Genomic DNA, 15,949 nt, shown 5'->3' on the forward strand with positions numbered 1-15,949 from the left:
AGGTCATATACCCACAATGTATACAGGACATGTACCACACTGTATACAGGACATGTACCCTCATTATATACAGGTCATATACCCACACTATATACAGGACATGTACCACACTGTATACAGGACATGTACCCACACTGTATACAGGACATATACCCACACTGTATACAGGACATGTACCCACACTGTATACAGGACATGTACCCACACTATATACAGGTCATATACCCACACTGTATACAGGACATGTACCCACACTGTATACAGGACATGTACCCACGCTGTATACAGGTCATGTACCCACACTGTATGTATACAGGACATGTACCCACACTGTATACAGGACATGTACCCACACTGTATACATGATGTACCACATTTAACACTAGATATGTAAATGTCACACTACACAGTATCATATAACACAATGTTTTACCTTTTGTGTGAATTTTTGTCTTGTGTTTAGTATTGAGAATCCAATTTGTTATTAAATGCTTTTTATTTCCTTTAATAGTACATAAAATGAAATGAAATAAATATCTTTATTTTCTCTTAACATGTCAAGATCAATGCAACAAAATAACACTTTAGAAATTAAACCATACCATGCACAATAATTTGGCTGTTTGTCGTTAAACTGTTACACTGAAGTTTTGCTTAAAGAGTTATGTATTTTGTCTTGGGATCTTTTAAAAGCTTCTGCCTTATTTAGATTTGTAATTCTAGAACTTCTTAGGATTTTTTTAATATCTTATCTGATGTATTGCAGAGTTCAAGTCTGTGGAGCAGTACACCCCCGGCACCAAAGCAACAAGAGGCAGAGCTTCAATACCTTGACCTCGCTCTCGATGACACATCAGACAAGGAAGCCATGCGATCACCGCACAGCCACACCGGACATTCCACACCCACAGAGTACCGTGAGATAGACTTTGTGAAAACACAGGCACTAAGTGATGTCAAAAAGACTGTTGACAATCAGCGTAAACATGATGACCAATGACCTCTGCCTGTAACCTCTGGTGTAACGGCAAGAGGACTTTTAAACTGAGGGATTATGCTGTTTATGTTTCAGAGAGGATGAAATCAGAACTGTTACACTTGTGTTGGCTAATTCTGTTTTGTGTCATTATGAAACTGTTATGCTTTCTACATGATGATGCTGGCTAATTATTGACTGATGGGCAGTCAAAGAAGGTTCTCTCTGTTGCACACTCATCAGTGTTATCAAATATCAGAAAGTGTTCTTTGATGTCAGATGCAGGTTTATACTAATACTCACCAGACTAGAAAACACTGGTACCTGTATCAGAGTGTTTCACACTGCATAAAAAGAGGATAATACCAGTGTATTTACATATAAAGTGCAGGATTCCTACTTCACAATACAGTCTAGTTACAAGTGTATTTACATGTAAAGTGTGGGGTATCTATTTCACAATACAGTCTAGTTACAAGTGTATTTACATGTAAACTGTGGGGTTCCTACTCCAGTCTAGTTACAAGTGTATTTACATGTAAACTGTGGGGTTCCTACTCCAGTCTAGTTACAAGTGTATTTACATGTAAACTGTGGGGTTCCTACTCCAGTCTAGTTACAAGTGTATTTACATGTAAACTGTGGGGTTCCTACTCCAGTCTAGTTACAAGTGTATTTACATGTAAACTGTGGGGTTCCTACTCCAGTCTAGTTACAAGTGTATTTACATGTAAACTGTGGGGTTCCTACTCCAGTCTAGTTACAAGTGTATTTACATGTAAAGTGCGGGGTTCCTACTCCACAATACAGTCTAGTTACAAGTGTATTTACATGTAAAGTGAGGGGTATCTACTTCACAATACAGTCTAGTAACAAGTGTATTTACATATAAAGTGCAGGGCTCCTACTCAACAATACGATGTAGTTACCGGTGTATTTACATATAAAGTGCAGGGCTCCTACTCAACAATACGATGTAGTTACCAGTGTATTTACATATAAAGTGCGGGGTTCCTTCTCAACAATACAGTCTAGTAACAAGTGTATTTACATATAAAGTGCAGGGCTCCTACTCCAGTCTAGTTACAAGTGTATTTACATATAAAGTGCGGGGTTCCTACTCAACAATACAGTCTAGTAACAAGTGTATTTACATGTAAACTGAGGGATATCTACTTCACAATACAGTGTAGTTACCAGTGTATTTACATGTAAAGTGCGGGGTTCCTACTCCACAATACAGTCTAGTTACAAGTGTATTTACATGTAAAGTGCGGGGTTCCTACTCAACAATACGATGTAGTTACCAGTGTATTTACATGTAAAGTGCAGGATTCCTACTTCACAATACAGTCTAGTTACAAGTGTATTTATATGTAAAGTGCGGGGTTCCTACTCCAGTCTAGTTACAAGTGTATTTACATATAAAGTGTGGGGTTCCTACTCCAGTCTAGTTACAAGTGTATTTACATGTAAAGTGCAGGGTTCCTACTCCAGTCTAGTTACAAGTGTATTTACATGTAAAGTGCGGGGTTCCTACTCCACAATACAGTCTAGTTACAAGTGTATTTACATGTAAAGTGCGGGGTATCTACTTCACAATACAGTCTAGTTACAAGCGTATTTACATATAAAGTGCGGGGTATCTACTTCAAAACACAGTCTAGTTACAAGTGTATTTACATATAAAGTGCAGGGCTCCTACTCCACAATACAGTCTAGTTACAAGTGTATTTACATATAAAGTGCAGGGCTCCTACTCCACAATACAGTCTAGTTACAAGTGTATTTACATGTAAAGTGCGGGGTTCCTACTCCACAATACAGTCTAGTTACAAGTGTATTTACATGTAAAGTGCAGGGCTCCTACTCCACAATACAGTCTAGTTACAAGTGTATTTACATGTAAAGTGCGGGGTTCCTACTCCACAATACAGTCTAGTTACAAGTGTATTTACATGTAAAGTGCGGGGTCCACAATACAGTCTAGTTACAAGTGTATTTACAATACAGTCTAGTTACAAGTGTATTTACATGTAAAGTGCAGGGCTCCTACTCCACAATACAGTCTAGTTACAAGTGTATTTACATGTAAAGTGCGGGGTTCCTACTCCACAATACAGTCTAGTTACAAGTGTATTTACATGTAAAGTGAGGGGTATCTACTTCACAATACAGTCTAGTTACAAGTGTATTTACATATAAAGTGCAGGGCTCCTACTCCACAATACAGTCTAGTTACAAGTGTATTTACATGTAAAGTGCGGGGTTCCTACTCCACAATACAGTCTAGTTACAAGTGTATTTACATGTAAAGTGAGGGGTATCTACTTCACAATACAGTCTAGTTACAAGTGTATTTACATGTAAACTGTGGGGTTCCTACTCCACAATACAGTCTAGTTACAAGTGTATTTACATGTGAAGTGAGGGATTCCTACTCAAGAATAAAGACATCAACATGTCACAAACTTTATCACAAATATGTCATCCACCATTTCAGAAACAGGAAAGATGTATGTTCCAAACAAGTCACAATTCAGCTCCAACTTAGTCATATTTCAGGGTTATCATTGATGTTCATTTGTGTTATAAACTTTGAACAGTAAGGGGCCATAACTTTCCTCCCACACGATGAATTCTAGTAACTGATAATTCAATTCCCTCTGATGTTGTGTGTGTGAATTATATCACTAATTTGTAAATTAGAAATGTCACAATTATGGATGATAGATTATATGTTAACCACCTCTGTTTTATATTCCATATAGTATTCAGTTCATTAATATATATATCATGTTGTATTGAAATTATATTCCCAAGGAACGGCTTTCAATACAGAAACAATAAACAAATGAAACGTTCTCGATTACACTTCAAAGTTCTAGACTCAAAGAAAGTTGTTTCAAATTATCTGTATCTCTGATTATGGGAAAATTGATGAGTGAATATTGAATTTTCTGATTTTGGGGAAAACGGATTTAAGAATATTGAATTTTATAATCAGAAAATGTGCTACTGTTCAAATGCAGCATACCAAGGTCATCTCCAAGGTTCTAAGGTATTGCACCTGATTATGTTCACCGAGGGAGTTATCGGTGACTGCGGTATGCTTCATCAGTGGATAATATACATACTGAATGTGATCACTATGGTAACTAGGTGATACCTCTAATCACTTGATCATGTGTCCACTTAGCTCTAAACTGCTGGATTTTCTGTCAAATTATTGAGGTGACATGTTGATACTGCTTGCTATAGAGGACATCTTGTAAAAACATGTTACGAATGTCCTAAATTAGAGTGTGTAATTCCATTTCTACAATGAATTCCCAATCAGAATCATACTAATAGTGCAATAATTCAGTATTAGTTACAAATTTTTAAATCTTTCATCAATTTGGGTATCACTTGTTTTTTGATTCCCTTCAAATTATGTCAAATTTTGTGCCAATTATACAGGTGTCACTTACAAATTGTTTTTGTCACATTTTGTCATCATCATTCATTGTGTATCTTATTTAGCTTTCACATTGTACCATGCAAAATGCTTGGACTTTAAACATTTGAATATAAGATATAATATAATGCCACCAAGTTATTGCAGTATAGTTAAAAAAAATTCTAGATTTTGGAAACAAAAATAAATTTTTGAAAACTCTGGACATATATGTATGTTGTTCTACCAGCACTAACTACATAGGACCTCAAGAGAGACGGATTCCTTGGCAAGGGAAATAACTCTAACCTAGATTTTTATGACAGAAAATTTTTAACAAAGCATTTTGAAAATTATTAGAATATGTTTGATGCTTTCAGTGATACATAAATGATAATATGTTTTTAAAAAAGGTACGTAAATGTACAAATCTCAAATTAATAGGAAACATTTTGTATGTCATTTCAAACACGACGATGAAACGTTTTAAATAGGAATGTGACATCCTAAGTTTTGTGCTGAAACATCTAGATTAAAACTTTATGTTGATATAATTGTAGAATTAAGTTGGTGATCAATATTGAGATCTTTTTATAGATGTGTTCTTCAATTACATGTTTTATTGTTGATATTGTTTTAATAGCTAATCATTGTAGCGGACGTTTTATTTTAGAAGAAATGAATATTTGTTTTTATCGGCTTTAAATTGATCAAATTTCTATTTACTTTTATTCCATGGAACAGAGACTCTACCTATGTGTTACACGAATAACAAAAAAACTGCAGCTGTTAGATCAGGACCTGAATTGAGTTTTTGTGGCAGAAATGTTGATATCATACATCAGGAAATATTAGGTTTCTTTATGCGATAAGAAATTGGACATGTTGGATGTTCATTAGGATGTCTGGCAGTTCTGTTTTTGTTACCATGTTCTTTGTGAACATGACATTTCTTACTTCGGCTAAATCAAGAAGAGGTATTTGATCAATGTTAAGTTGTTAGGTATGCTAAAAGAATATTTGTCATACTTTGGCCTTTTGTCCACATAGGTGAACAGAAAGTCCTCATGATTCCGTCTGTAGTTTACTTAAGGAAGAGATATTCCTGTCATGCTTCAGCCTGTATTTGGTTAAAGGAAGAGGTAGGCTTTTCATATATCAATCTTTAGCTGACCATAAGAAGAAATTGTAGTCGTGTCATATTTCAATCTGTAGCTGACCAAAGGAAGAGAGTCTTGTTCTACTTCAATCTGTCGTTGACTTCTCTTTTTTTTAATTCAAATAGTAATTAATATTCCCTGCCTTTTGGTGAGGATTTCTTTGAGCAGGATCATTTTCTTTGATTTTTGTGTGAACCTTTGAAATATTAGTAACTATTATACATATTCCCGTTATCGCTAACTTGATTATTGAATGTGGGTGGAAATATTGATGGAACTGCTAATGCTGACATATACTGTATACTCTTATTATACGTGTGGGGCACGCACTGTATTCAAACTAATTCCTTACTAATAACTTATTTTTTTATCTGTTACTGTAAATATATTGTATTGCCATGTCATTTATTAGGAGATCTGTGCATCTTTTTAAAGCTATTTTTTGTTATATTTATTTTTTATCAAAATTGTTTCTTCTATTTACCAAATAAGGGTGTATGAATTAAGGTCAATGTAATTTTGTGGATTTGAATTAGAAATGTAAACCAAGCCCCTCCAGAAGACCTTGGCTGTTTATGGGGAGATCAAAAACCCAGGAAATAAACTCTTGAAGAAATCTATGTTGTATGATGTAACCAAACTGGAATCTGAAATGTCTTCCTCAATGCCAAGATAACTGATAGCTTAGATGACACTTTGCAGCAAATGATGCTGACAATATGCTGATGTTGAAAATATATTTGTATTTTATGACTAAAGAAAGCATGGTTTTACCCAAAGGTAGCCTTAGAAACCATACAACTGGATTTATATGGATTTCCACCAATAGAACGTGTGATAAGACTTTGAAATATTGGTTTCCTTGTTATTTTCCCAAGGAAATTAGAAAGCTTACTCCTCCCTCCAGTTCGGATTTTACAACAATTTATAAGTTATTATAATCTAAGTGTGAGCTGTCACAAAGTTTGTAAAATTAACCAATTCAGCCAAAACAGCACTTATGTATAAATATTTATCAGTCATGACACATGTCGTGTAACGGATTTGAATTTTTCTATATCATATGTAATGGCACTTTGTACAAAATGGCAAGTATATTGTATTAGTGCTGCTGGTTATAAAACCAGATGTCTTTATAATCATGTCTACATCATGTATACAGTGTGGTTATAGCTGCTAATGATGTCACTGTCTTGTGATAATGTAATGATGCCATAGAGGATGTGGTTAGTCTATATGTCAATTGTACATGACCTGTCCATTGTTATCAAAACATTGATTCAATCTGGTCAATATTTCCACTGATCAGATGACCTTTTTAGATCTGAATGTAAAATCCTCTGATCAGGGAAAGACATTTTGGATCTAAACTTTATGTTCCCTGGAGAGAGTCCCTGTTGACCTACAAAATAAATGACGAAATGTTTAACAAGTATTTGTGTTTTCTGTTTTTGATTTGGCTGCTGTTCGTATACGTGTATCAGTCCAGTTTATTTGGGGTGCCAAAGAAAACAAGTACTTATTGTCACCGTTCTTATTTTATTGATAGATGTCAGCAACATAACCGTGTTGTACATACCGCTTCACTAACATTTATAATGTATGTAGTGTCACACAGTGTCCAAATCAGCTGGACTTCAGACAAGCTACACAAACCACAGATTCTATTTGGTTCCTGTTAAAAGATGAATTAAATACCTTTACACTTTACAATGACCTATTTACTGGATTTCAACATACAACACTTACCATAGGTCATCAAGTACAAGTATTCATCCACCACAGGTCACAGAATACAAGTTCAAACATACTACAGGTGACTTAGTACATGTTTACACCTTAGGTCACCAAATACAAGTTTACCTGTACCACAGGTCATCAAGTACAAGTTTACACATAACATAGGTCACCAAGTACAAGTTTACCTGTACCACAGGTCATCAAGTACAAGTTTACCTGTACCACAGGTCACCAAGTCCAAGTACAAGTTTACCTGTACCACAGGTCATCAAGTATAAGTTTACACATAACATAGGTCACCAAGTACATGTTAACTTGTTCCATGGGTCATTGATAACAAGTTACACAAAAGGTCACCAGGTGCATGTTTACACACACCACAGGTAACCAAGTGCTGGTTTACCTATGCTACAGGTCACAGAGTACAAGGTTAAACACACCATAGGTCACCAAATATAAGTTTACACATTCTACAGGTCATCAAGTGCAAGTTTGCACATACCACACGTCCCCAAAAATAGGTTTACCTGTAGCATAGGTCACCAAAAGCAAGTTTACCTGTAACACAGGTCACAAAGTACAAGGTAAGACATACCATACTTTAGGTCACCAAGTACAGGTTTACTTACATCACAAGTCATTGAGTACAAGTTTACACATACCACAGGTCACTGGGTACAAGTTTACACATACCACATGTCACTGGGTACAAGTTTACAAATACCACAGGTCACTGGGTACAAGTTTACAAATACCACAGGTCACTGGGTACAAGTTTACACATATAACAGGTCATCAAGTGCAGGTTTACCTGTACCACAGGTCACCGAGTACACTTTTACATGTTAGGTACACAGTTACACTGAGTACAGGTAGTTGTGTTAAAAGTTAATGCATAACTACAAGTAACAAACACAACGACAAGTTAACAAGCAAATGTCATTAGGACCAGTTATGTAACATTAAACCACTCAAAGTTCTATTTATGGAAAATGGAATTCTACAACCGATCCTAAGTTAAGATACATATTAACAATTCAAATATTTTCAAGTGGGACACCGACACACTCAGTCCAACAAAAAGCACCAGCAGATGAAGTGATCTATGTGTGTATATATACAGCATGGTTTTAGTCTCGCCTGCAGGAACATCAATCAATAATTATATACAATGAGATGTTGCCACAAGTTTTAAGCTCAAATCAACCCAACTCTGGTGAATAATACAAATATGATTCACAGACAAGAACTAACAGTTTGGAGTGGCATATCACGACCAAATAATTTTGTCTTCATCTTCAGTGATATTCACTGCTGTCTGTCACCAAATCACAGATATGACGTGACACATGACTGATGTTTATCCAGAGTGATGGTCTGAAATCATCGCTAAAACAAACGTTTAACCAGCGACTGAAACTAGACCCGTTGAAAATCATAAAGAGTGTGAATACATCCAATTTACATGACAGTATATAGGGCACCTCTATTTCATATGTTTTATTTAGAGGAGGGGAAGAGTAGTGGGGGGAAGGGGGGGGGGGCAGTGTTAACTTGCAAATCTCGATAGATTTATTCAAAAATTGAACAAATAGCACATGATAAGCATTCTCTTAATCTAAATTTATTTTGAGAAAATCTTGTAGGATCAACAGATTGTTAATATGGGGTCCATGAAAAGGGAGAAATGAAAGTGCGTCATTGAATCTAAGCCGTCATTTTGGAGATTTACCTATCACTGGCAAACACTACAAACCATTAGCCACAAAATCAACTCTACTGGGCACAAGTCAGCATCATTGCCAAAAAAAAAAAATTCCCTCATTAAGAAAGTGGAAGAATTCAGGCTGATCAAACAGTGTTGGCTATGTTCCTGAACAAGAACAAGAGACTGAACATTTACATGATAACTAATGCCAGCCAGCAGTGAACAACATTGATACAGATTAATTGTTCGGTTGTAATATTACTAGATTAGAATGATTTTCTCTTGTACAGGAAGTCAGACATACACTGAGCTGTTGATTCAGTACAAAAAGTAAGATGTTTGACACTACGACAACCTCAAGCAGTCATGACACATAGAGAACAATGCACTGATATTAAGGTGGCCGCAGACCCCAAAATGTTTTAGACTTCAACTCACCACTTCTTTCTAAGTCATTAAGATTAACACAAGCTGATAACTTGGTTTGTAATTATTGTCAAAGCATATAGTTTAGTATGATGGTTCTGACCATAATTACACAATCAGTAAATACTACTGTGATTATTGTTCATATATTTATCCTGCGACAGCACTACAATTGTTAGACTACATCTGCCACATAGTTTTGCTGGAGTCGGTAATGCCGGAAAATAGCTGTTATTTAGCGTGTACATTAATTTGACAATCTTACTCTCTAAATTTACTTTAAAATTAAATGAAAGTATAATAACTATTTATGTATGTTGTAAAAAACAAACCTATTTTCAAAAGTTCACAAAATGTTTTGAACCACTCTTATATGTTTCCATGCAGAGCAATTATTTTGCTGTACGTCATAAAACAAAACTCCACATAATTTCAACATCAGGTTATCCAATAAACTGTCTACATTTTGACAGCCTGAATTTTCGATGCATGTTGCAGGATAAATAGAATACATGAAGAGTGTCTTGAAATATAAGTTGCATTTTGGCTTGGCACAAAAAGACAAAAGTTTTTTGCCAGGGACTCGCCACTCTTAACCCTTGCAAAAATATATTTCAAGACACTGACCATGTATTCTTTATTTTCAAAAAACTTACAAAATTAATGATTAAGTTTATAGCTGAGTTGTTTGTTGTTATCATCATTTATAATATTCTGTGTGGGGTGAAAACATCCAACAAACAAGTCTGCTTTTTGTATTTATAGTATATACACTTTAATGTATGTAAGCTAACATAAATGGGGGAGATGTAACTAGATAATTTCATTAATAGACTTATATATCTGACAAAGTTAACTCAGCTTTAAATCATTTTTAAACAAGCAACATAGTAAAACTTCTTATGTTTATATGCTTCTAATTCAAAATAAAAAAAAAAAGGACGATAATATTGCACAAGTTGTTTAATGGAGTAGCCAGTCAGAACCTTGATGATCAGTAAGGTCAAAGGTCAAACTATCAAAACATGTTATAAAGTGTACAATTTAATAAATAAAACAAATATTTCCTTCATAACGCTTCTTTCAACAGTCAATAAGAACCACCCTGTGAGACATTTGGAGTGACCTTGAGAGATTGTACATGACCTTGTGAGTTATATACAGGGTGGTTTTGGAAGATGTACAAATACTGACTGGGACTTTGTAAATCTGTTGAATCATTGGTTCCATCACAAAAACCTGAGAATCTAAAAGAGATCGTGCCTATCATTGTAGTGTTTGTTGGTTCTACATCAAGTTTGTTTTATCCCTTCTCTTTCCTATTTGTTTTCTGCTACATTGACAGCCGAGGAATCAGGTGGTAATATTTTCTTCTGTCTATCAGTCTCCAAATTAACAAGCAATAGAAACTCACAAATCAAATAAGATCTTCCCATTGTATTCTAGGAAATAAATATAATAATTTGCATATACTTATTGGTAGCCATCGTGCAAATCACGATCTATTTGCAATCAAAGTTGGCCTCTGCTACGACTCGTTTATATGAGAAACAAAATATTTTTAATGTCAGACCACCAACAATATAATGACTTGTACAGCTTTTCATAGAATAAAATAAAAACTCACTTCAATGGAAAAGTGAAATTGTTCATCCTGTACTTACAATTCTGTACACTGTGTGAATCATGATTATAAAACACATCCCTCATTGATGACAAAACTTTTGGCAAGATGATTTAAAAATTATGATGTTTTTACCCAAATAAAAATAAAACAAAACCGCAAATAATAAAAAAAAATAATCAATACGTAAGAATTTTTTTTTTTTGTGGTTTAGATGAATTAGCAACTAGTGTAAAATGAAGAATACCTATACATGTATTTCAATATCTACGTAATATGCTATATATATATATATATATATATATAACTATCAATTAAGTGGTGATATGTGTTTTCTCTTATAGAACATCAATCTAATGGTATGGCACAATCATGATACAACATATGTACTGTAGAGTGAAGCAAGTCCACCATAACAAAGGCTGACCTCTTTGTGGAGACAATGAGATTGCTACTGTAATCAAGAATCATTTCAAATTGCCTGGAACCTCATCCTACCTTTAATCCACATCAACTTTGTCAATAGTTTAAGGAGCGCCACTAAATTCACATCACAGAAATTGAAGGGCAGGACTAGATAACAATACCTGGGTTCAAAGTTCATGACACAGGTAACAATACAAAGGATCAAAGGTCATTAACAACAGTAACATTAACTAGGTCAAATGTGTTTTATATCTTGTGTAGTATCTTCACACATTACTTAAATGTAACGACCTTTGTCAAGATCCTGAAAAACTGTATCCTTTGTAAAAACATGCATACTTTTATATATTGAAGTAAGGTCATGACCTTGACATAAGATTATAAATTAAACATAGATATTTCATACAAAATTAATTGCATTGCATACAACGAGCTGACAAAATAACAAAACAAGTTACAATTAAATAATACTTCAAAGGCATCGGACATATAATTAACGTGAAACAACATGAACAGGGAAGTGTTCTCCCAAGGTAGAGAATGTTAGAAAATGTGTTCACTTTACTAGTCACTCAGAGGTTTAAGGAGAAGGTAAATGCCCAATTTTCACTCTCAAGTCTTTAGATAAAGCTACCAACCTAATATAAACCAGTGACATGAAGAGCATGTAAATGTTTTCCGAATGGAAACAGTTCTGATCTTTACCATCACAGGGGACCACTTGTTTTATGGTATCATAAAGGTGGTCGGGTGGCGCAGTGGTAACGCACTCGCCTTTCACCTAGCCGACCGGGGTTCGATTCCCGGAAAGGACATGTAAAGGTAACGGGTCACCTGTCCGACCACGTTGGTTTTCCCCGGGTACTCCGGTTTCCTCCCACAAGAAGACCCCTCCCGCGCTAACATCCCGGCCAACAAGAGTGATTAGCATAAGTTGAAATAACATGTTTCGTAATTGTTGTAAAATAAATAAAGTTTATATATCATAAAGGAATTATTTTTTGTGAGAATATTTTCTCACTGACATTAATTGCCTCTTAAAGCAGATAACCTTAGGAAGCACAACTTCGTTTTTCAAAAATGGCTGACTTGACACTGGGGTTAAAATCTTTAAAACGTCTTTATCAAGACCCAAAGCTAATGTGAAAGATAAAATACATACTTTGTTATTTGTTGTTTTAAATGTAAACACAGGAACAGACCAAAACCCCAGTTATTCACTACTGAAACAAAGGAACTAAAATGCAAGACATGTTTCAGTCCCTCTTTCAGGTTTGAAAATACCAAGTAGACAAGATTTTTATGAACATGAAAACAGCAGTAGCATAATTTTTCTGGTAAATTTAGGAAAGAAAGCTTTGAAATTACTTGGGTGAAGACGAGTATTTTATTTTTTTAATCTCTTTACTAAACTCTATATAAATGATTACCTAGACATGGAAATACCTCAGACATAATAAACAAAACAAACCCATCATTTCTATACATCTAAAAAGGGCAATAAGGTTAATGCAATTTAATTCCAGGCCTCCCTTGAAACCACTGATATTGTCTTGTACCAGTTATATTTCTTGTCCTCTATTGTATCTAAAGCCAGTACAAATCAGCCAAGCTTGTATCCTCCAGCCATTCACCCCACCCACCTCCTTTTCTTTTTCCTCCACAAAACATCACTCATGAACATGATCCATTCTATTGTAATTAAGAAGTTAAAAATGTAAAAAAAAAAAAATCACCCATCACAGATTAAATAAAAAAAATTATCAAGACGGTTAAAGCCAAAAGAAAGGGTAACCATAGCAATTCTTGTTTCTTTATCAAATAAAATATTACCAATAATGGCTCTTAAAGTTTTCCAGTTCAGTTTTTTACTTTGTTTCAGAAAGTCTCTTGGGACCGAGCTTCCCTTACATTGGACAAGTCAGTACAGTTGGTCATTTAAGAGGGCGACATTGGTCAACAAACATCAACAATATCCCTCACTCTATAGCAAACTGGTGGCTGCAGCAACTGACACAGCATATAGATAAATAAATAGATTATCCGATAACTTTGATTCTATCATGACATTTACAATACCTCCCTGTATATCCTGAAAACTAATGCCGTTATTCGACATTAACAAGATCTCCCTGCATATCCTGACAATTAATGCCGTTCATCGGCATTTACAAGATCTCCCTGTATATTCTGATAACTAATGCCATGCTACAACATTTACAAGTACTCCTATATCCAATAATAACTGCCAAGCTTACTGGTTGTAGTACATTAAGTGGCAGCATACATATGGTATGTCAATATCACAAAATCAGTGAGTTTACATCCTCAATTTCTCACTTTCTTTTTCACCTCCTGCTTTATCTCAACAAGTTGCATCCTCAAGTAGATAAATATTTGAGTATTCTATATACATGCATGATCCGCTTTCAAGCCATTTCTGAGTCTGTCATTACTAACACATTGTATGGAGTATCTCAAGGCAAGCTGAAATGATGACAAGGGTCACCAAGAGGAATCCTGGTTGCCTTTCTCCAGAAACATGTCACTATGGTAACAACTTCCACACGCGCGATATCTTGTGACAAATCTCTTGAGACTATTATAATGGCTGTAGGCTGAACAGTTCAAATAAAATCACTGTACAACATTATAGAAATTGCAAAAGCTTTTTTGATCATGCAGCAAAACGGGGTCCATATTCTTCAAGGCCCTAAGTCTATATAACACAGAATACACCTGTTCTTACCTAAATCTACAATGGAATGTTCCAGTCTTTTTGAATGGGCAATGTGATTTGAGATATTATGTGTGAGAGGTTACAAAACAATGACATATCTACACAACATCACAACAGCACTTGTCATCTTCAGCTATGCTAGATTAAGTCACAACAGTTATCTCCCTTCATCAGCTAGAGTTGGTAGGGGGTGTGTATCCTGGTGGAAACTCCATTGACGGTGAATGTCGTACCTCCTTGTAGCAGGGTCGGCAGACAGGGACTGGTCGGCGAGAGTAATGACCAGGCAGAGGGATACTCTTAGCTATACATCTCATACAAAATACCTCACCACACTTCCAACAGTGAAACTGCAAGCATAAAAAAAGTCTCATTACAGCATATAAAACACCAGTCTCCTTACTACATATAAAACTCTCTTGTTACAGCATATAAAACACCAGTCTTGTTACAGCATATAAAACAACAGTCTTGTTACAGCATATAAAACAACAGTCTCATTATGTCTTGTGAAATCAACAGTCTTGTTACAGCATATAAAAAGTCTTGTTACAGCATATAGAACACCAGTCTTGTTACAGCATATAAACATCAGTCTTGCTACAGCATATAAAACACCAGTCTTGTTACAGCATATAAAACACCAGTCTTGTTACAGCATATAAAACACCAGTCTTGCTACAGCATATAAAACAACAGTCTTGTTACAGCATATAAAACACCAGTCTTGCTACAGCATATAAAACACCAGTCTTGCTACAGCATATAAAACACCAGTCTTGTTACAGGATATAAAACACCAGTCTCGCTACAGCATATAAAACACCAGTCTAGTTACAGCATATAAAACACCAGTCTTGTTACAGCATATAAAACACCAGTCTTGTTACAGCATATAAAACACCAGTCTTGTTACAGCATATAAAACACCAGTCTTGCTACAGCATATAAAACACCAGTCTTGTTACAGCATATAAAACACCAGTCTTGCTACAGCATATAAAACAACAGTCTTGTTACAGCATATAAAACCACAGTCTTGTTACATGTTAGATACTGGCTCTATAACCGTCAAAATCTATTTCCAAATCCTGCATTTAAAAAAATACGTGATATAATTCAAATGGCAGCAAGGCTCAAGGACTATCTTAAATGTCTTTCATTCCGCTGTCTTAAACATAAACTATAAATAACAAAGTGCAGTCATGTGATTAAGTACTTAATGATATACAAAGTTTCCCCCGAGTTCTAACAACTGTCACATTGTCAGCATTGATTAGGTATAAGCCATTTTCATAGATCTGTTTGACCAGTAGGTCCTGGATTGTTTATTTTTTTTAAGTAAAAGTGGCCCTACTGATTTTACATTTTTTTCTAATGAGCTTTGACTAAGTCTTTCAATGTCTGTATTACTTTCTGCTGGTTTATGCTTGTAATGTTTAAGTTTTTAAACATTTAAAGTGCCAACAAACTGGTTTGTCTACAAAGACGTACAAGCCATGGTCAAGTTTTGGAAATTTCAGAGATTTCTAGTTAACTTATTTTTGAATGATAAATCCGTCTCCATTGGAAATGAAATTACTTTTATTTTAGAAAATCAAGTGTAATATCTCCATTTTTTCTTATCTTTTCTCATTAGTATACCATACTACTACTAAGTTAAAGAAATAAAAGAAATATTAATTCTGAGTAAGTTGCATCCATACTGTC

At 35.0% G+C, this 15,949-nt stretch overlaps 2 protein-coding genes across 5 annotated transcripts in view; one reads left to right on the top strand and one right to left on the bottom strand.

The window, feature by feature from the left end:
• Positions 1 to 2,943, top strand: part of LOC132563289 (GRB2-associated-binding protein 1-like) — a 30,916-nt gene extending 27,973 nt beyond the window's left edge. For all 3 annotated transcript variants that reach the window (XM_060228052.1, XM_060228060.1, XM_060228066.1), the window contains one exon: positions 767 to 2,943. In XM_060228052.1, the coding sequence (XP_060084035.1) occupies positions 767 to 1,000 (234 nt within the window). In that variant the 3' untranslated portion in view covers positions 1,001 to 2,943. The remainder of the gene's footprint in view (positions 1 to 766) is intronic.
• A 4,151-nt stretch (positions 2,944 to 7,094) lies between these two features.
• Positions 7,095 to 15,949, bottom strand: part of LOC132563231 (myotubularin-related protein 8-like) — a 62,113-nt gene continuing 53,258 nt past the window's right edge. For both annotated transcript variants that reach the window (XM_060227988.1, XM_060227995.1), the window contains exon 15: positions 7,095 to 14,589. In XM_060227988.1, the coding sequence (XP_060083971.1) occupies positions 14,567 to 14,589 (23 nt within the window). In that variant the 3' untranslated portion in view covers positions 7,095 to 14,566. The remainder of the gene's footprint in view (positions 14,590 to 15,949) is intronic.

This window comes from Ylistrum balloti, unplaced genomic scaffold (genome assembly GCF_031769215.1).
Source record: "Ylistrum balloti isolate Yb309-2 unplaced genomic scaffold, AGI_CSIRO_Ybal_v1 Utg369674, whole genome shotgun sequence".
Lineage (NCBI taxonomy): Eukaryota > Metazoa > Mollusca > Bivalvia > Pectinida > Pectinidae > Ylistrum > Ylistrum balloti.